The sequence below is a fragment of the Pelophylax lessonae genome (genome assembly GCF_965119305.1).
Source record: "Pelophylax lessonae genome assembly, chromosome: 4".
NCBI lineage: Eukaryota > Metazoa > Chordata > Amphibia > Anura > Ranidae > Pelophylax > Pelophylax lessonae.
Window position 1 is genome coordinate 637,166,710 of NC_138771.1, and position 21,171 is coordinate 637,187,880.

At 43.2% G+C, this 21,171-nt stretch overlaps 1 protein-coding gene and 1 long non-coding RNA gene across 2 annotated transcripts in view; both read left to right on the top strand.

Annotated features, from left to right (window-relative positions):
* The window catches only part of LOC309552384, an 879,384-nt gene that overhangs the window by 311,434 nt on the left and 546,779 nt on the right, over nt 1–21,171 (top strand). The window lies entirely within an intron of this gene.
* On the top strand, nt 11,858–19,371 carry LOC309554719 (zona pellucida sperm-binding protein 3-like; the record flags this gene model as incomplete). Its single annotated transcript, XM_082256423.1, has 8 exons — nt 11,858–12,343; nt 13,006–13,118; nt 15,200–15,303; nt 15,374–15,551; nt 15,617–15,737; nt 15,819–15,910; nt 18,132–18,271; nt 19,142–19,371. The coding sequence occupies 8 exons, from the start codon at nt 11,858–11,860 to the stop codon at nt 19,369–19,371; spliced, it is 1,464 nt and encodes a 487-aa protein (XP_082112549.1).

The following is a 21,171-nucleotide window of genomic DNA, read 5'->3' on the forward strand; positions in this document are numbered from 1 at the left end:
TGGATCTCTCTCACACGTACCAACACAGACTATCCCCCAATTTAACTGATCCCCAAAGGTTTTTGATTAAATAGCGGAATAGAAAATATGATCCAAAAAAAGTGTATGTATATCACACGTACACAACCACACTGGGCCCCAATTACTATTGTTTGTACCCCTAAAAGGCTAGATGAGGAGTAGGGGGAGTATGGAACAGGCAGCACCCTCAAACCTTCAGAAGTATGAGATGAACCCCAACAACTTGGAAAGGTGGATCTCTCTCACACGTACCAACACAGACTATCCCCCAATTTAACTGATCCCCAAAGGTTTTTGATTAAATAGCGGAATAGAAAATATGATCCAAAAAAAGTGTATGTATATCACACGTACACAACCACACTAGGCCCCAATTACTATTGTTTGTACCCCTAAAAGGCTAGATGAGGAGTAGGGGGGGTATGGAACAGGCAGCACCCTCAAACCTTCAGAAGTATGAGATGAACCCCAACAACTTGGAAAGGTGGATCTCTCTCACACGTACCAACACAGACTATCCCCCAATTTAACTGATCCCCAAAGGTTTTTGATTAAATAGCGGAATAGAAAATATGATCCAAAAAAAGTGTATGTATATCACACGTACACAACCACACTAGGCCCCAATTACTATTGTTTGTACCCCTAAAAGGCTAGGAGTAGGGGGAGTATGGAACAGGCAGCACCCTCAAACCTTCAGAAGTATGAGATGAACCCCAACAACTTGGAAAGGTGGATCTCTCTCACACGTACCAACACAGACTATCCCCCAATTTAACTGATCCCCAAAGGTTTTTGATTAAATAGCGGAATAGAAAATATGATCCAAAAAAAGTGTATGTATATCACACGTACACAACCACACTGGGCCCCAATTACTATTGTTTGTACCCCTAAAAGGCTAGATGAGGAGTAGGGGGAGTATGGAACAGGCAGCACCCTCAAACCTTCAGAAGTATGAGATGAACCCCAACAACTTGGAAAGGTGGATCTCTCTCACACGTACCAACACAGACTATCCCCCAATTTAACTGATCCCCAAAGGTTTTTGATTAAATAGCGGAATAGAAAATATGATCCAAAAAAAGTGTATGTATATCACACGTACACAACCACACTAGGCCCCAATTACTATTGTTTGTACCCCTAAAAGGCTAGATGAGGAGTAGGGGGGGTATGGAACAGGCAGCACCCTCAAACCTTCAGAAGTATGAGATGAACCCCAACAACTTGGAAAGGTGGATCTCTCTCACACGTACCAACACAGACTATCCCCCAATTTAACTGATCCCCAAAGGTTTTTGATTAAATAGCGGAATAGAAAATATGATCCAAAAAAAGTGTATGTATATCACACGTACACAACCACACTGGGCCCCAATTACTATTGTTTGTACCCCTAAAAGGCTAGGAGTAGGGGGAGTATGGAACAGGCAGCACCCTCAAACCTTCAGAAGTATGAGATGAACCCCAACAACTTGGAAAGGTGGATCTCTCTCACACGTACCAACACAGACTATCCCCCAATTTAACTGATCCCCAAAGGTTTTTGATTAAATAGCGGAATAGAAAATATGATCCAAAAAAAGTGTATGTATATCACACGTACACAACCACACTAGGCCCCAATTACTATTGTTTGTACCCCTAAAAGGCTAGATGAGGAGTAGGGGGAGTATGGAACAGGCAGCACCCTCAAACCTTCAGAAGTATGAGATGAACCCCAACAACTTGGAAAGGTGGATCTCTCTCACACGTACCAACACAGACTATCCCCCAATTTAACTGATCCCCAAAGGTTTTTGATTAAATAGCGGAATAGAAAATATGATCCAAAAAAAGTGTATGTATATCACACGTACACAACCACACTAGGCCCCAATTACTATTGTTTGTACCCCTAAAAGGCTAGATGAGGAGTAGGGGGAGTATGGAACAGGCAGCACCCTCAAACCTTCAGAAGTATGAGATGAACCCCAACAACTTGGAAAGGTGGATCTCTCTCACACGTACCAACACAGACTATCCCCCAATTTAACTGATCCCCAAAGGTTTTTGATTAAATAGCGGAATAGAAAATATGATCCAAAAAAAGTGTATGTATATCACACGTACACAACCACACTAGGCCCCAATTACTATTGTTTGTACCCCTAAAAGGCTAGATGAGGAGTAGGGGGGGTATGGAACAGGCAGCACCCTCAAACCTTCAGAAGTATGAGATGAACCCCAACAACTTGGAAAGGTGGATCTCTCTCACACGTACCAACACAGACTATCCCCCAATTTAACTGATCCCCAAAGGTTTTTGATTAAATAGCGGAATAGAAAATATGATCCAAAAAAAGTGTATGTATATCACACGTACACAACCACACTAGGCCCCAATTACTATTGTTTGTACCCCTAAAAGGCTAGATGAGGAGTAGGGGGGGTATGGAACAGGCAGCACCCTCAAATCTTCAGAAGTATGAGATGAACCCCAAAAACTTGGAAAGGTGGATCTCTCTCACACGTACCAACACAGACTATCCCCCAATTTAACTGATCCCCAAAGGTTTTTGATTAAATAGCGGAATAGAAAATATGATCCAAAAAAAGTGTATGTATATCACACGTACACAACCACACTAGGCCCCAATTACTATTGTTTGTACCCCTAAAAGGCTAGATGAGGAGTAGGGGGGGTATGGAACAGGCAGCACCCTCAAACCTTCAGAAGTATGAGATGAACCCCAACAACTTGGAAAGGTGGATCTCTCTCACACGTACCAACACAGACTATCCCCCAATTTAACTGATCCCCAAAGGTTTTTGATTAAATAGCGGAATAGAAAATATGATCCAAAAAAAGTGTATGTATATCACAAGTACACAACCACACTAGGCCCCAATTACTATTGTTTGTACCCCTAAAAGGCTAGATGAGGAGTAGGGGGGGTATGGAACAGGCAGCACCCTCAAACCTTCAGAAGTATGAGATGAACCCCAACAACTTGGAAAGGTGGATCTCTCTCACACGTACCAACACAGACTATCCCCCAATTTAACTGATCCCCAAAGGTTTTTGATTAAATAGCGGAATAGAAAATATGATCCAAAAAAAGTGTATGTATATCACACGTACACAACCACACTAGGCCCCAATTACTATTGTTTGTACCCCTAAAAGGCTAGATGAGGAGTAGGGGGAGTATGGAACAGGCAGCACCCTCAAACCTTCAGAAGTATGAGATGAACCCCAACAACTTGGAAAGGTGGATCTCTCTCACACGTACCAACACAGACTATCCCCCAATTTAACTGATCCCCAAAGGTTTTTGATTAAATAGCGGAATAGAAAATATGATCCAAAAAAAGTGTATGTATATCACACGTACACAACCACACTAGGCCCCAATTACTATTGTTTGTACCCCTAAAAGGCTAGATGAGGAGTAGGGGGGGTATGGAACAGGCAGCACCCTCAAACCTTCAGAAGTATGAGATGAACCCCAACAACTTGGAAAGGTGGATCTCTCTCACACGTACCAACACAGACTATCCCCCAATTTAACTGATCCCCAAAGGTTTTTGATTAAATAGCGGAATAGAAAATATGATCCAAAAAAAGTGTATGTATATCACACGTACACAACCACACTAGGCCCCAATTACTATTGTTTGTACCCCTAAAAGGCTAGATGAGGAGTAGGGGGAGTATGGAACAGGCAGCACCCTCAAACCTTCAGAAGTATGAGATGAACCCCAACAACTTGGAAAGGTGGATCTCTCTCACACGTACCAACACAGACTATCCCCCAATTTAACTGATCCCCAAAGGTTTTTGATTAAATAGCGGAATAGAAAATATGATCCAAAAAAAGTGTATGTATATCACACGTACACAACCACACTAGGCCCCAATTACTATTGTTTGTACCCCTAAAAGGCTAGATGAGGAGTAGGGGGGGTATGGAACAGGCAGCACCCTCAAACCTTCAGAAGTATGAGATGAACCCCAACAACTTGGAAAGGTGGATCTCTCTCACACGTACCAACACAGACTATCCCCCAATTTAACTGATCCCCAAAGGTTTTTGATTAAATAGCGGAATAGAAAATATGATCCAAAAAAAGTGTATGTATATCACACGTACACAACCACACTAGGCCCCAATTACTATTGTTTGTACCCCTAAAAGGCTAGATGAGGAGTAGGGGGAGTATGGAACAGGCAGCACCCTCAAACCTTCAGAAGTATGAGATGAACCCCAACAACTTGGAAAGGTGGATCTCTCTCACACGTACCAACACAGACTATCCCCCAATTTAACTGATCCCCAAAGGTTTTTGATTAAATAGCGGAATAGAAAATATGATCCAAAAAAAGTGTATGTATATCACACGTACACAACCACACTAGGCCCCAATTACTATTGTTTGTACCCCTAAAAGGCTAGGAGTAGGGGGAGTATGGAACAGGCAGCACCCTCAAACCTTCAGAAGTATGAGATGAACCCCAACAACTTGGAAAGGTGGATCTCTCTCACACGTACCAACACAGACTATCCCCCAATTTAACTGATCCCCAAAGGTTTTTGATTAAATAGCGGAATAGAAAATATGATCCAAAAAAAGTGTATGTATATCACACGTACACAACCACACTAGGCCCCAATTACTATTGTTTGTACCCCTAAAAGGCTAGATGAGGAGTAGGGGGAGTATGGAACAGGCAGCACCCTCAAATCTTCAGAAGTATGAGATTGTGTTCACTGTACCCCACAAAGATTGAGTTCACTGCACCCCACAATGATTGTGTTCACTGCACCCCACAAAGATTGTGTTCACTGCACCTCACAAAGATTGTGTTCACTGTACCCCCCAAAGATTGTGTTCACTGCACCCCACAAAGATTCTGTTCACTGTACCCCACAAAGATTGTGTTCACTGCACCCTAAAAGGATGTTGTTCACTGCACCCCACAAAGATTGTGTTCACTGCACCCTAAAAGGATGTTGTTCACTGCACCCCAAAAAGATTGTGTTCACTGTACCCCCCCAAAGATTGTGTTCACTGCACCCCACAAAGATTGTGTTCACTGCACCCCAAAAAGATTGTGTTCACTGTACCCCCCAAAGATTGTGTTCACTGCACCCCAAAAAGATTGTGTTCACTGTACCCCCCAAAGATTGTGTTCACTACACCCCACAAAGATTCTGTTCACTGTACCCCACAAAGATTGTGTTCACTGCACCCCAAAAAGATTGTGTTCACTGTACCCCCCCAAAGATTGTGTTCACTGCACCCCACAAAGATTCTGTTCACTGCACCCCACAAAGGATTTTGTTCACTGCACCCCAAAAAGATTGTGTTCACTGCACCCCAAAAAGGATTTTGATCACTGCACCCCAAAAAGGATGTTGTTCACTGCACCCCAAAAATGATTTTGTTCACTCCACCCCAAAAAGATTGTGTTCACTGCACCCCACAAAGATTGTGTTCACTGCACCCCAAAAAGATTGTGTTCACTGTACCCCCCAAAGATTGTGTTCACTGCACCCCACAAAGATTCTGTTCACTGTACCCCACAAAGATTGTGTTCACTGCACCCCAAAAAGATTGTGTTCACTGCACCCCAAAAAGGATGTTGTTCACTGCACCCCAAAAAGGATGTTGTTCACTCCACCCCAAAAAGATTGTGTTCACTGCACCCCACAAAGATTGTGTTCACTGCACCCCAAAAAGATTGTGTTCACTGCACCCCAAAAATGATTTTGTTCACTGCACCCCAAAAAGGATTTTGTTCACTGCACCCCAAAAAGGATGTTGTTCACTCCACCCCAAAAAGATTGTGTTCACTGCACCCCAAAAAGATTGTGTTCACTGCACCCCACAAAGGATTTTGTTCACTGCACCCCAAAAAGATTGTGTTCACTGCACCCCAAAAAGGATGTTGTTCACTGCACCCCAAAAAGGATTTTGTTCACTGCACCCCAAAAAGATTGTGTTCACTGCACCCCACAAAGGATTTTGTTCACTGCACCCCACAAAGATTGTGTTCACTGCACACCAAAAAGGATTGTGTTCACTGCACCCCAAAAAGATTTTGTTCACTGCACCCCAAAAAGATTGTGTTCACTGCAGCCCAAAAAGATTGTGTTCACTGCAGCCCAAAAAGATTGTGTTCACTGCAGCCCAAAAAGATTGTGTTCACTGCAGCTCACACACAGAAAAATGGATGTGGATCACTGACACCTGCCTATCTCCAATCCCACACCACACAGCAATATCGATTGTAGTTTGTAGAACACAGTTTCCCTAAAATTCAGCAGACTCTGTCCCTAACAGGATTGAGAAGAGATCGTAGATCAGGATTGAGTGCAGATTCACCCCACCCCCCACACAGCAATATCGATTGTAGTTTGTAGAAGACACTGACCCTATAATTCAGCAGACTCTATCCCTAAAATGCCTACAACTCGCCCTGCCTAAACACTCCGACCTGTCCCTCAATTCTATCCGGACACAAATGGTTTTTTCCTGCCTATCTTTCCCTAATCAGCAGCCAGCACATTGATGTGTGCTCTGTCCCTTAGCTAAGCAGCAGAATGACGCTGCTGCGGCGGCTGCCTCGAACTTATAAAGACTTGGTCACATGCTTCAGACGGCCAATTACAGCTACTAAGACATTTGCAGGCATGGCTGGGATGGCTTAAGGCACACCAGTTAAACGATTGTTGATTGGCTGTTGAAAGCCCGCCATGAAAAGAGCGCCAAAGCATGCAAAACCCGGAAATAAAACGACCGAACACGGATTTTTACCCGAACATACAGTAAAGTGTCCGTGTCCGTGTTCGGGTAAAAAAAATCCAATTATTCGGTACGAACACGAATAATACAGTCCGTGTTCGCTCAACACTAATTACGTTAAACGTGCACTAACGCACTGAAATATAGTGCGTTAAACATGCAGTAACGCACAGAAATACACTGAAATACACTGAGTTAAACGTGCAGTAGCGCACAGAAATATTCTGCATTAAATGTACACTAACGCACTGAAAAATGCCTTAAATGTGAAACAATGCACAGAAATATACTGCATTAAACGTGCAGTAATGCATAGAAATACACTGCACTTAACGTGCAGTAACGCACTGAACTATACTGCAGTAAACCTGCCCTGACAAAATAAACTGTGCACAGTGCATTGTGGTCGTTCGACGGGCCAAACAAACGTTCAAACACCCCGATAATTCGGGTGTTCGTTGAACTGGCAAACAGTCAATGGTTAGCCTAAACTCATGCTCAGGCTAAACCCTTCACCAATCCCTATTCCCTACAGCACATTTAAACAAAGCAGTATGATGCTGGTGTCATATCAGTATCAGAGTCATATCTTATATGGACACATGCCCATATTTAGTCAGTGACAATGGCTAAATACAAGCACATGTCCATATAAGGATACTGATGTCACCAGCATCCCACCCCATTGTTTACGTGTGCTGCACGGCAGGGAATGACCTGTCCTGCTGCTTTCTGGTTATAAAATAGCAGGAGAAAGTTGCAGGAGAGCAGGATCTGAGTGGTTCCCAGGGGTATGTGGAAAATATGCAATATGTACTTTGCGGAAGCAAATACCATTTTGGGGACCCAGGAATTAAAGGTAATGCACAGGGCCATAACTATATGTGATTGGACCCCCTCTAGCTTTAAACTCCAATTAACAGTCTTCTTTCAGTCATGTAGTAATGCTTAGCGCCCTCTGAAAAGTGATCTGTGGTGAATTGCTTTTCAGAGGGATGTATAGCAGCAGGCTACAGGTGTTTAGGAGATGCAACTGCCACCTCTTGACACTCTTAACTTTTTTCCTATTTTTTTTTTACCCTGTTGAATGGCAGTTTTACATTGCGGGACTGCACCACAACTGCGAGTCAAGTTGTGGTGTGGCCCCATTGATCTTAGTGGGTGGGTTTGACAAGCAGTGCAAACTCTACAGTTAAAAATTCGGGGGGCCCCGAAGCGGTGCTTGTGTACAGCCCTGTCAGGCTGTAATGTTAGCATTTGGCCAGGGAGCATCAAATCTGTGACGTCAGCCACATGTTTTTAATGCCCTCCACCACCCATGTGGAAGAACCTAAATTCAGATCCTCTCTGATACGGGAGTGTTAATCACACCAAGTATGTTCACAAAATATATTCAGTTGTTTGCCAAGTTATATTCAAACGTGTTTGCCAAATGCTATTGCTGCATAAATCACAATGCAGGCAGACAGTGCTGGGTCCCCTCTGCTCCTGGGCCCCATAGCAGTCACATGGCCTGATATGGCTATGCTAACACTCTTGGTAATGCAGTATAACACACATGAAGTCAGGGCCGGATTTATAAGGGGGCAAATGGGAAAGTGCCCGGTATTGAAGTAGTTAAAGAGTTTTAGTGCGATATACCATCATGCCTGGCAGACAGATTTTCTTTGTCCAAGAACATGGAATGCAATGGAGGCAAAAACACAACAGTGCATGCCATTACCTATGTTATAACTGTATGAGACTGCAAGCATCACCGTGCAAAGTGTATATCCACCCAAAGGACCTATTTACAAGTTGCTTGTGTTCACACACATTATTTGGCACACCAATGCACATTGCATTGCGAGTGATTTCTGTTGTGTGCCCTAATAGACCCGAATGGGTGTGCACTCCATAGTGCATAGAACAAGGCTGTTGCAAAGGGCTCTGCAAAAGGTACAGAACCATGTGAATGAGCCCAAAGACTAGAGCTACACAGGAGACTTTAGAAACCCAATCCCGCCATTACCATGGTCAGGGGTTAATCACTAGGACCAGCAAATGGTCACTGAGGCCAGATTTACATTGTTATGTTGCCATTTTGAATGGCACCCCAATGAGCTTTGCTTATGTGGTGCCAATGGAATATGATGCCATAACACATGCACATTCAAACTACAGAGCTGCACAGTCAGACTGCATGAATATAAGGTATCCTTTGCCATACAAACAGCCACCTTTGCAGTATACCTTCTGTGAGGAGACAACTAAAAGGACACTTTTTGCTCCATACTCCCTCTAGGGGTAAGTTGATATCTTCATAGTTACTGTTTACTCTAAAGCCCCGTACACACGTACCGATGGTCGGCATACAAATGTTCCTCTTTTCTCCCCGGGATGTCGGTGTCTGTTGAAAAGTGCAAAGACAGCACAAGGACAGCACAAGAATTTTGTCTGCCGACTGCAGAAGTGATGTCATGTAATGGTTAACTTTCCCTGTGTTTTCTATTTTCTGAGCATGCCCAGTCTTGCAAATCTGCGGTCTGTCGGCCGAATTGTGTACTGACAGGCGAACAATCGTCCGTTCTGGTGTCGGCATACAAAAATTTTCATGTTTGCAAGAAAGACTTTTGTCCGCGGATTGTGCGCAGACATCTGTCGGAGGCACCATACTAACACGCGTACAATCGGCAGATCCTTCGTCCACCGACGTTTGTATGCCGACGATCGGTACGTGTGTACGGGCCTTTAAGGATATACTTGTGTATACAGACACATACCTATTATGGGTATTCCCTACCCTTATGGGACTTGGGGATCCCTCATTGATGATAAGATATATTGTTTGCCTCTATGCTCATGTATTTGTTCTAAATAATATTGCTTACATTCTATACATCCGTAGATACACAGGTGGTGAATGCACGGTTATGTCTATATAAACTTCCCTGAAGAAGGAATTAGATGAACAAAAATTCCGAAACATGTTGGAGGATACACTCCCCTGCTTCATGAACCCCTAATGTATTATCCCTATCAGGATATGTATATGGAATGTTATTTTAAAGTCTAAATATGTTATTTTTTGTATTTTGTTGAATTTTAATATAAATCAATAAATGTTGAAATTTTATATATTCTTTTCTATACCTTTCATTACCACACTTACCATCTCCAGCCCTTCCACTCAAATTCCCCAGGGACACCTATAGTTGTTTCTTTCATGAATTCAGTGGGGAAGGGATTTTGGGCTGGTTCGGCATAGCCTTGTACCAACCATTCAATTTGTCTCATGACACAGTGGTCTCCAAACTTTCTAAACAAAGGTCTAGTTTATTGTCCTTTAGACTTTAGGGGGGCAGGCTGTGGCCATTGGAAGTAGAAAATGTCCCGGCATCAGTGGGAGTAAACCATGCCCTATCTTTGGTGTCATTGAGAGGAATTGTGCCCCATCATTGGTGCCATTGGGTGGCAGGAATCATGCCCCATTGTTGGTGCCACTGGGAGGAACTGTGCCCCATCTTAGGTGTCATTGGGAGTAGAGATGGGCTCAGGCATGTTCAGGATCCTAGTCCCAACCCACCTGCCCAATCCCACCAGAAAGCCAACAGTGCACACCATTAATTACAGGCAGCGAGACGTTTGTTTCCTGGATCTGTGCAGCTGAGGACTGGGAAATGTTTCACTGCCCGTGATTAGCCCTGAACCCATCTCTAAATGGCAGGAACTGTGCCCCTTTATTGGTGTCAAAGCATATAATATTGCTCCAAAGACCGGATGAAAGAAAGCAAAGGGCTGTATCCAGCCCCCAGGCTGCAGTTTGGAGACCACTGCCTTAATGCAAGGAACGTTGGTGCATTAAACACACCACTAATATATAAATGGGCCTTGAAACAAATAGCCCCCTAGGGTGTAAGCTACACTAGTAGTATCTTGTAGTGATCAATTGAAGCATTGAGCAGTCAAGTGGGATTATGCTAATTCATGCTGGTTGTATAGCGTACTTCATGGAGAGCCATTGGTATCATCTGTTTTGCAGTTATTTGATGCTCCTAGTGATCTCTAGCGATTTTAGCAGCAGGACTAAGCTACTGATAATCTCCAGCAAGTGGTTAACTCTCCCAACATCAAGAGATTTACCATGTAGCTTAAAGCAGTTGTATCACCATTTTGATCATGTTTCTTTAAATTAATAATAGCAGGCTATTGTATTTTTTGTTATTTTTTATGCAAGCACCGTTATTCCTTATTTTCAGGCTAGCTTAGGCTGCCGGAAAAATGCTGGGTCTATGCTGGGGCTGTGTCATTTCCTTCTGTCAGAGTCAGCCCCAAGATCCCGCAAGACTCCTTCCCCATTGACATGCTATGGACATGTGGTTTCATTGTCTGAGTTTACTACCGCTTTAAGTCTCCAAAAGTTGCGCCGACTTTGTAGTGCAACTTTAATGCAACTTTGGATGGGTGCAACTTGGCTATTACTTTGATCAGTGATAATGGACAACTGTTGCACACAAGTTGCATTGTATAACATTTAGGTAGGACATTCAAGCAACTTCTGAGGGTTAACATTGAAGTCTATGGCCCTCAAGTTGCATGAAAGTCAGACCAAAGTAGTGCATGAACTACTCTGAATTTGCTGCAACTTTAAGTTGCGCATATATAAGATGATTATCATTGGAAAAAATAGGGAGCGACTTATCATGCAACTTTGATATCCAAAGTTGCATTACAAGTCGCACAAGTTTGAATTGAGCCTTACTTGAATACACAACATATAATCATATACAATTATTATTGTTAAATTTCCTTTAGATTTATGTAATGCAAGGGCCTGCCTGGATGCATATAAATAGAAAGTGTTTAGGTGTTTTGTAAATCAAAAGGAAAATTATACCAGAAAGTTCTATAATGTGTAGCCTTCTTTAGCTCTGTGCTAAGTGAGGCAGCCATTTGGGTGTGGTAATGATTTGCTCCAGCTGGGGGGTATTAGTGACTGGTGGGAGGGGTATAAAAGGTAGCTCTTGCTTCCTCCTTTATTGTATTTTCTCTTGTAAGCAGGATGGGTCTAGGAGTGAGGGCTTATGGCAGGTGGATGTTGCTTCTGGCCCTTGTTTATGGGCCAGGCTTTGGATGTGCTGGAGATGGCATGAGACACAGGCGCCAGTCAGACTGGTGGAGGAATTACCAACGGGCTGTACCTGGCCAGAGCCAGGGGTCTTCTAGAGGAGTTTCCCGGGGAGGTAATGAGCCTGTATATGGGTTTGGGGCTTCTAGAGGTGGTTCTCGGTGGGGTTCACCTGGTGGACGTGCTGGAGTGCTGCTTCGCCAGCAGCCCCCAACTGTAAGTTCTCCTAGTTCCCCTGTCAGTGTCCAGTGTGAAGAGGACAGCATGGTGGTCAATGTCATGGTGGATTTTTATGGGACTGGAAAGCTGGTGAAACCTTCTGATCTGAGCCTGGGACCCCAAGGCTGCAAGCCGAACACCCAAAGTGCTGACCATGTTATCTTCCAGATTAGCCTCCAGGATTGTGGCAACACTGTGCAGGTAATCCCCTACATGCTAACTTTTACACTTAAAGGAATTTTACTTTGTTTTTGTTTTTTTCATTTTATACTTCTCTTGAGGTGTAATGGAATAATTAGAGGGGGACCCCTGGACCTCCTTCCCATGTACACCAGAGGTAACAAAGATGCGAGGAAAAGAAAAACCCCAACCTTCTTGCTCAATTTAACTTGTTGCTGATCTTTTTCCTTTTGTTGCAGGGTTGCTTAAGTATGGCCCATTAGCTTTAGGACTTTTATATTTTACTGGCTGACTGTTAGGAGCCGTTACTTGGTGATTAGTATCTCCCTTTACTTCTCCCACATCAGCTACATAAAATGTTAATTTTCAGCCAGCAGATTAACTAGGCTCTTCTTAGAGGGGCTACAATATGTAAGGGAGCTGTGCTATGGAGTTGATACTTTCTAGAAGTCAATAAAAATGCATCTGCATTTTTAAGTTGTCAGGGTTTAAAGATCCTGACACCATTTCAGAGGACCTGTACAAAATAGTCCTTTAAAAGGCTGTCCAGGGTTGCTGACCTAATAAGATTCAAAAACCTGTGTTTCCTTAGCATGATGGCTAGTCTATGAAAGTGGAGATCAATGGATGTCTAATGAGTTCTGCTGCAGTGTATTTGTAATGTTCTGCTCTTATGTACACAGATGATGCAAGACTGGGTGATCTATGTTACCAACCTGACCTACAGCCCAACCTCTTCCATTCCAATCATCAGAACCAACCCAGCTGTGGTTCCTATAATGTGCTACTACTACAGGTGAGTCTACACTAGGGGGCTTGATGCAGGTCCTAACAATGCATCTTTACTAATCTCTAGACAAACATTTCACCAGGAACAGTACACCTGTCAGGTTTTTTTGCTTCTGTCCTGTTCAAGAGATTTCCCTTCACATAGTGTTCTGTAGGCACAATGCAGAAAGAATCTCTCCACTGGAACAAGTGTCCATTGGGATGTTTGGGTTTTGTCTGAGGGTGGTCACTAATCTTAAGGATACAGACAGCAAAAACCTTAAAGTATAACTAAAGGCAAGACTTTTTGTTTTTTGCATAGTCTAGAGGGATTATAACCCCCGTCAATTATTGCAGGTGTGCTCCCATTGGGGAGATTCATTCTCTTTACCCCAAAAGTAAAAAATCTAAATTTTTGGATGTCCCAAGAAAAGTAATGGAGGGGAAATCTTGCAGTGGGGACACTAGTTCTGGTTATTTGGGTGTCCCCAAGGAATTCCCTAATTTGCAGGGTTTTCCTTTTACTTCCTGTTTGGCTATGGGACAGGAAGTGAAGGGAAATTTCTGCAATGGCACAGATGGAGGAAAAATTGATGGGGGTTATAACCCTCCCTTGCTCTATCCAAAATGAGAAGTTTTGCCCGTAGTTCTATTTTAAGGGCCCATTCATGCTTGTACGACTCCAATTGCACCCAATTTGGAGTACTACTTGGCTACTACTCTGACTTTATACAATGCAACTTGTGTGCAGGAGTTGTCCATTAGAACATGCAATGTCTAAGGGTTAATATTGAAGTCTATGGCCCTAATTGGCATGAAAGTCAGACCAAGTAGTGCATGAACTACTTTGAAATTGCTGCAACTAATTGTACAGATATAAATGGTTATAATTGGAAAACATGGGGAACAACTTGTGATGTCCAAACTTGCTTAAGTGTGAATGGAGCCTTCAGCCCATTAAGCTGATGCATGCAGTGCACCGCAATTCAGATGTTTGGTTGAGTTGTATTGGTAGCCCATTTTCTATATGGGTCCTAAAGCCTTTATTTTGGTACTACGGAACTACATGTTTACTACATTAATTACAACCTAGCACCTCTACTGCAGTAATTACCAATACCTTCTATTGCTAGAGTAGTGGTGGGAGGATTAGCATTGACAATCATGGAATACCTTTTTTGAAGGGAAGGGGCATCTATTTTCTCCACTGCTGGTGATATGTTTTGGGCAGGGGGGCCCATTCCTTTATGACCTCCTCGATCAGGGGCAGAATCTGGATGCCAGTGTTTTGGTGGCAATCTTGAGTCAGACAGTCAATTTAGGACCCTTGGTTTGGTGCATATTTCCCATGTGGATAGTTAGGACAGGTCACCTGTCTGTCCCCGACAGTGCTTGGCATCTGGGAGGGGTTCCAGAAAAGTAGGGGAAGTGCAGGGGCATGCCATCCATACTTGGGTGTAGCCAGGCCAAATTCAGCCCCCTCAAGACATACGTTTGGCCTGAGACCTACAGCTATTACTCGCTGTACATCCTGTTGCATTGCCAGTTGGGTTATCTTCCCACAGGGTTTGTTATGCATTACTGAACTACTTCAATACAGTTCTGATTTCTACACTGGGTTCTTGAGTTTACTGCCACTGCACCTACCACAAGTCTCTTCATAGCTTTAGACCCCCATGGTGAAGGTGAGTGTTCAGTTGTCTGTCTGGCATGTATCCATGTTCCTTGTTGCAAGAGTTGAGCATGTTGTCAATCCTAGTCTGAAAACTAGGAATTAAGGGAATCTGGGGATAAATTTAATGAATATTGCTCTCTTGAACTTGGAGGCACAGGCTTCAGGGATGTTGTACTGAATCTGGCATTCTATTGTAAGATGCTGCCCAGCAAAAGGAGTAAAGCAGTCTTTACTATTATCCTTCATACTAATTGTCAGTAACTTGCTAGATTGTGTCCTGATAAATGACAAGCTGCCAATGACAGCTACCATATTGCTATTTGAATATTTTCCTTTGTAAAGTGGCACTTGCCATTAAAATGGTTAATATCTACCTGTGAAATTGACATAATTGCACTTCTAGCTCATTTACCTCCATTCTGTCCTCTGTATAGGCATGCCAATGTGAGCAGCAAAGCTATTGAGCCAACGTGGGTTCCATTCAGCAGCACAGTGACCTCAGAGGAGAGGCTGTCCTTCTCCTTGAGGCTAATGACTGGTGAGTTGAGTAAGGAAGATTAGGGGGGAATGTCTGAACTTTATAATCTAACCCCCTGTTATGTCTATAGCGGACTGGAGTGGTCCTAGAAGTTCTCCCATCTACCAGCTTGGAGACATCCTCTACATAGAGGCCTCTGTGGACACTCAAAACCATGTTGGACTGATCCTGTACATTGACCAATGTGTGGCCACCATATCACCTGATCCCACCTCTGCTCCTAGTTATGACATCATTGCAAACAATGGGTATGTTCTTTGGGAGGGGGGAGGGTTTCCTTAATGACCCCACTCTAACTGACCATTCTCTGCAGGTGTCTAGTAGATGGAATACAAGATGACTCCTCTTCAGCTTTCATCACCCCAAGGGTTGAGTCAGACAAGCTACAGTTCACAGTGGATGCTTTCCGATTCCTAGGAAATGATGCGTCTCTGGTGAGGCCTAGTTGAATTGTTCAATAGATGTAAGAACAGATTAATACTAACTTCTAATCCATTCACTATTTCCTAATCCAGATCTACATAACCTGTTACCTGAGAGCTGCTGCAGCCACCCAGATCCCTGATGCCATGAACAAGGCCTGTTCCTATAGCAAAGCTACACAAAGGTGAGGTTGTTGTAATTAAATGGTTTCCTGATTTCCATTCAAACCCCACACCCCCATGGAGACGAAAAGCTGGAGGTTTTCATGGTTAAATGTAAATGGTGTACAGGCTGCATCTGCTGTGTTGGTTTTTCCATACTATTTACATTAATTCTGGCTGTTCAGAAACCTCCATGGACCTGGTCTTCTCAACCTACGCCTGAGAGCCTTCAGTGTTGATATGATTTGTATTATGGGCATGGTGCCATACATCTGCTTGTTGGGACCAGACTCCTAGGTGCACTTCCAACAAGAGGATATGAGCTGTGATGACACCTGGTATCCAGTTGGTCACCATCTAATATTGCTTTCTAGAATGGCATAGTTGGTATATTGGGTACCAGGTAAGTCCATATCAGAAAAGACTTGATATTTAACAAAGGCAGTTTCTTTTTATCAGCCAGCAAGAAATCCCCATGCTGTTATCTGCCATGTGAGCCCAGCCACTTTACACCAGGCTTATTCTGACACTTATCACACTCGTAAACTTTTTTTTTTTTTTTTTTTTTTGTGGGAATTTCTTAAACAACCCCCCACCCAATATAGGGGCTCTAAATAAAATGACGGGTGTTTGCGTATTTCCTCAGCAGACACCAAAAATCATGCCAAGTTTGGTAAGAGCATATTGTGCACACTTGTGGAACACCAAACTACAGTATAAGAATTTACAGGTTATTAGTCTAGTTATTCAGGCCTAGTGCTAGAATCTCTTGTGTATGGTGAAACAGTTTACATATGCATGCCCAAATTTTATATATGGTCGCCTTTGTTCTTGAGGTGCTTATTTTTTTTAATGGGGGGGGGGGGGGGGGATATTAACTTATCAATTGTGATGTCTGGCCCTTGTGACTGCATGGGCAGTCTGATGTCAGACTTTAGCTCTTTGAACAGACGCTTTTAAGGGCAGAGTAAACCAAGATCAATGTGATGGATGCTTTCACAGGCCAGTAACTGGAAGTGACAAAGTACTTGGTTCTGTTTTTCTTAGACGATAGGCTAGACTTCCTGGTACCCAGTCATCACTATGGTAAGCCAGTGGAACTGCCGGCTTCACTCCTGGGCTCTCTGGTGAGATGGGAAAGTGGTGGTGGGAGGTCCCCAGTCTGCCACATGTAAAAGCAATCCAGCGGCTTTTTAGTTGCCCTTTATTTTTCTTCAACATCACCAGATGAAGAAAATCAGGCCTGGTATACTGTTACAGGCATGTCCTTTTGGGAGAAGGAGCTAGGTTTTTAAAGGGTAGACTAAATCCCACACTGTAGTGATCTTCAAGAGTTCCAGCCCACCCCAAAAATTACACCTACAAATAACTGTAGCTGCTGACTTTTTTACTATTAGAATACTGTCCAGGCATTCAGCAGTTTCCTCACCCAAGCAGATTCTTAAACTGGCTCTTGGGTGCTGCTGCCACCATCTTGGCAAAGGGGAAACGAGTAGTGAAGCTTTGTAGCTCCAGTTTCGGTGCATGCATGAATCGCACTGCACTCTGAATGGGCCTGGCTGCGGGGGGGAAGGAGAAGCTGAACTTCTGCCTTTCACCACCACAGCAAACTGAGCCAGGAGTGGGTATCTGTCAAAACCAGGTTCCTGCAAAAGGTGCCAAATGTGGCAGGAGGCAGATAAGCTTCTCCTTTTGGGTGAAAGTGCACTTTAGCTGCTGGTAGGGATGAGCTCAAGTTGTCTTGCTCCTAACAAGGTAACCTATACTCTGCAGCATTTTGTTTTTTTTTTTCATCAGAACTTGTAAGTGATTACAAGTTATCTCAATCCATTCAGTTTTAAATAGAAATGAGGCAGAAATGTGTGTAAACATTATCCATAACTATAAGTGATCCCATTCCCTCTGTTCTCAGTTGCATAAGAGCTGGGGGGAGGAGCAGCAACAGTACACTGAGCTTCCCAGTAAATGGCTGTGCAGGAGAGGTGTCCGGACAAATCTAAACATTGGAGAATGGGCTGAGTCCCAACGCGGCTAGAGAACTAATCAGTGTGCTCTCCTGCTTGGCATGGTCAGTTTTTATTAAAGCAGAGGGACTGGCAGAACACCAGAGATTTTACACAAAGGAAGCAATGCAAAGAATACACTTTCATACAAGTATATGGTATAGCCAGAATATGACATTTTGGGGTAACATCTCAAATGTAGGCGCTGTTCAGACCATTACTGTTTTACTGTCTCCTCTAGCTGGTCTGCAGTTGAGGGCCCCAGCAATATCTGCCAGTGTTGTGGTACAGGCACCTGCAACAACCCTTCTAGTCTGCTTCCAGGAGGAAGCAGACGACATGGAAGACCAAGAGCATTTGGGAAAAGAGAAGCTTTGGATGGTGAGAGTTTTTACTTGATATATGATATATACTGTTTGTATGTTATGGAATGGCTGTAGGTGAGATGAGATTGTTTTATGTAAAAAGGAAAGGTTCTTCAGTGAGCACATGGAAAAGTATTGCCATGCATCTTTGACACAACTTTTTACATTTAGGTTATCTGCTCTAGAGGGTCCTAGATTAAACTAATGAGGTTAGATTGCTACTAGATTACATTGCACTTCATTTCCCTTCTACCTAAAGCAATAAGCTTCTTTGACAGTGAGGAAGGAAGGGTTAGAACCACCAGGTGGCCTCCACTAGAAGACTTGCCCTGGTGGTCTATTAGAGAGCTGAAACTGAGAAGGGAACCTGTTGGCACAGGAATAGTGAAGGTATCAGGAGTCCTGATACCTTCACTCTATTCCTGTGCCAACAGGATTCAGGACATCCCTTTGAACAGCTCCTCTAGGACTACAATCTCAATGGGATGCTTTATTGTTTTTGGGTCTTGGCTTTGAAGTATTGCCTAATAAGACCTTGTAGAGTTAGATCTTGTTTTATGGTCCTAGTAATATGGAAAGTGGGGCAGCTGTAAGAGCTTCAAGGGACATGGGTGGCACCACAAGGTCAAGACTAGAACCCTGATGTATGTATTGCGTGTGCCACCAGGTGAGTCTGTTCTGTCCTTGCCTAATTAGAATGAGAGCTTTAAAAGGCTCAGCTGGTAAAAACCCAGGGGTTATAACCAACCTTGGTCCCTAATCTGTCCACTAGATGATAAGAATTTGGGGTCTATAATGGGTGGGAACTCTTGGACACTTGTGCAAAACTGAATTGAGTTTCTACAGAAAAATGTGTCATGACCTCCCAACTTTTTTTTCTCTACAGAACCCCACACAGAAGAGGGACAAACTGTGACCACTCTGGGACCTCTGCTTGTAATTGGGCCCAAACAAAGGGATGTTTCAGCTGCAGTGATGAAGGAAGATTCTGCTTCTGTGGAGCTCTGGGTGTGGGTGGCTGTTGGATGTATCGGTCTTCTTGTTGCCCTAGTGTGTGCAGTGTTCATTGGGAAATCTCTGAAAAAACCACAGTATGTGCTGTCTGTGCAAGAATAAAAAATCTCATTTAAATCAGTATTGCTTTTCATTAATAGGTGACCTAATGTTGCTTTGTTATAGGATTGGGATTTAATGAGGTTGGTTTTTAAAAAAAAAAAAGTTCCTCCAATACACTTGGGGGGGGGGGGGGGGGGGTTTGTTTGACCACTTCAGGCTAGAGCCATAAGGGCACTGTGATGGATATCAAGGATAAAGATGACCAACTTTGCCTTTGGACACATCTTTTGTGGTCTGGGTCCCTGTAAGGGAGACCTTTCCCTTGCTACTAACTAGGACAAAAGTAAGGATCTCGGAAGTGGGGTTGCCTGAAATTCTCCTAGCTAGAGTCTTCTAAATGTTTCATCTAAAATGTAGTTGGTTGCAGTTCTGCCTTTAGAACAAGTTAGCTGCATGACTGGCATGTATAATGCATGCAGCCCTAAAGTTTTTGTCCCCAAGTGCTGGTTCACACATGCGATGTAGGAAGCCTGCAGATGCACTGGGTTCCCACACCACACTTGATTTGTGGGCTGTTAACACTGCCATATGCAAACTGCTGGGGGTGTCAATAGTTAACAACCCCCCCCCAATCAGTTTGCATAGAGAGTGCAAACTGTCAATTCAGACACAATTGGATTGCATAGGTGTGAACAACCATGTGATCCGATTCTGCTTCAGACCAAAAAGTTCTGTGCAACTTTGGTCCAAATGTGATGCGAATTCAGCCATTACAATAACCAGGTTATTCCCTCACAGCACATGGAAACCAGGTTATTCCCTACAAGGGATGGGCTGAACGATCCCCTGTTTGGGGTCGCGCCTGAACTTACGAAAGTTGCAAAAGTTTGGAACTGAATAACTAGCCCCATTAAAGTCTATAGGACCCAAACTGGAAAAATCAAAGTGCCCACTTTGAAAACTTATATTGGGCATACAATAGTTATGGGGGGGGGGGGGGGGTCTAGGTACTGCCCAGGGGGACAAGTTTGTAAAACATTTTTATTTTAAAGGAGCAGTGATTTACTGAATCTTAAAGTGATGAAAGCATAAAAATGAAAGCATTTCTTTCAATATGGGGGGGGGGGGGGTTCCCTTACACTGCCTGTAGAGTGGCACATCTGTAGGGTATATAGAAACTGCTGCAGCAATTGCCTTAATAAAGCCAAAAAAATTACATTTTTTTTTTTTTTTTTTTTCCCTGCAAGTTTTGTAAACACTTTGGGGAGCCAGTCTGCATGATTACAAAAATGTAGTGCACTGGAAACAAAACTTTTTCTTGGATAAATTCTGGTGTCTTGCTAATTGACCTCTTGCACTGAGGGTATACATTGCCACCATCACAAAAATGTTGTATATAGAACAAAAGAACTTCTTTAGGACTGGATTTTAAGGGCAATATAAGAGTGTATGAGATATGTTAAAAACAAATGTTTATTGATTAGAAAAGATTTTTACGAATACAATTAGGACCTGCAAGTGTCCTCATAACATAAAAACAAAGTCATACATAAGAAAATACATTCAATAAATTGCCCATGGAAGCACTGAGCCTCCTTGGATGGTTGCACATTTACTAGGACCAAAAACAATCCTCATGGAGAGGGAGTATCCTCATAAAGAGGGGGTGTCCAACGTGCTTCAAAGAGTTGGATGAACTTTTAGTTCTGTTTTTTTCCCTCAGGGATGAGATCACCAGCTCTGTAGATTATTGTATGTAATACACAATACCACAAAATGCCAAACAGTGTTTTACTAACCAGAAGATATATATTTATGCAGTTTCTTATATGAGGGTATCCCAATGCGCTGCACCCCAGT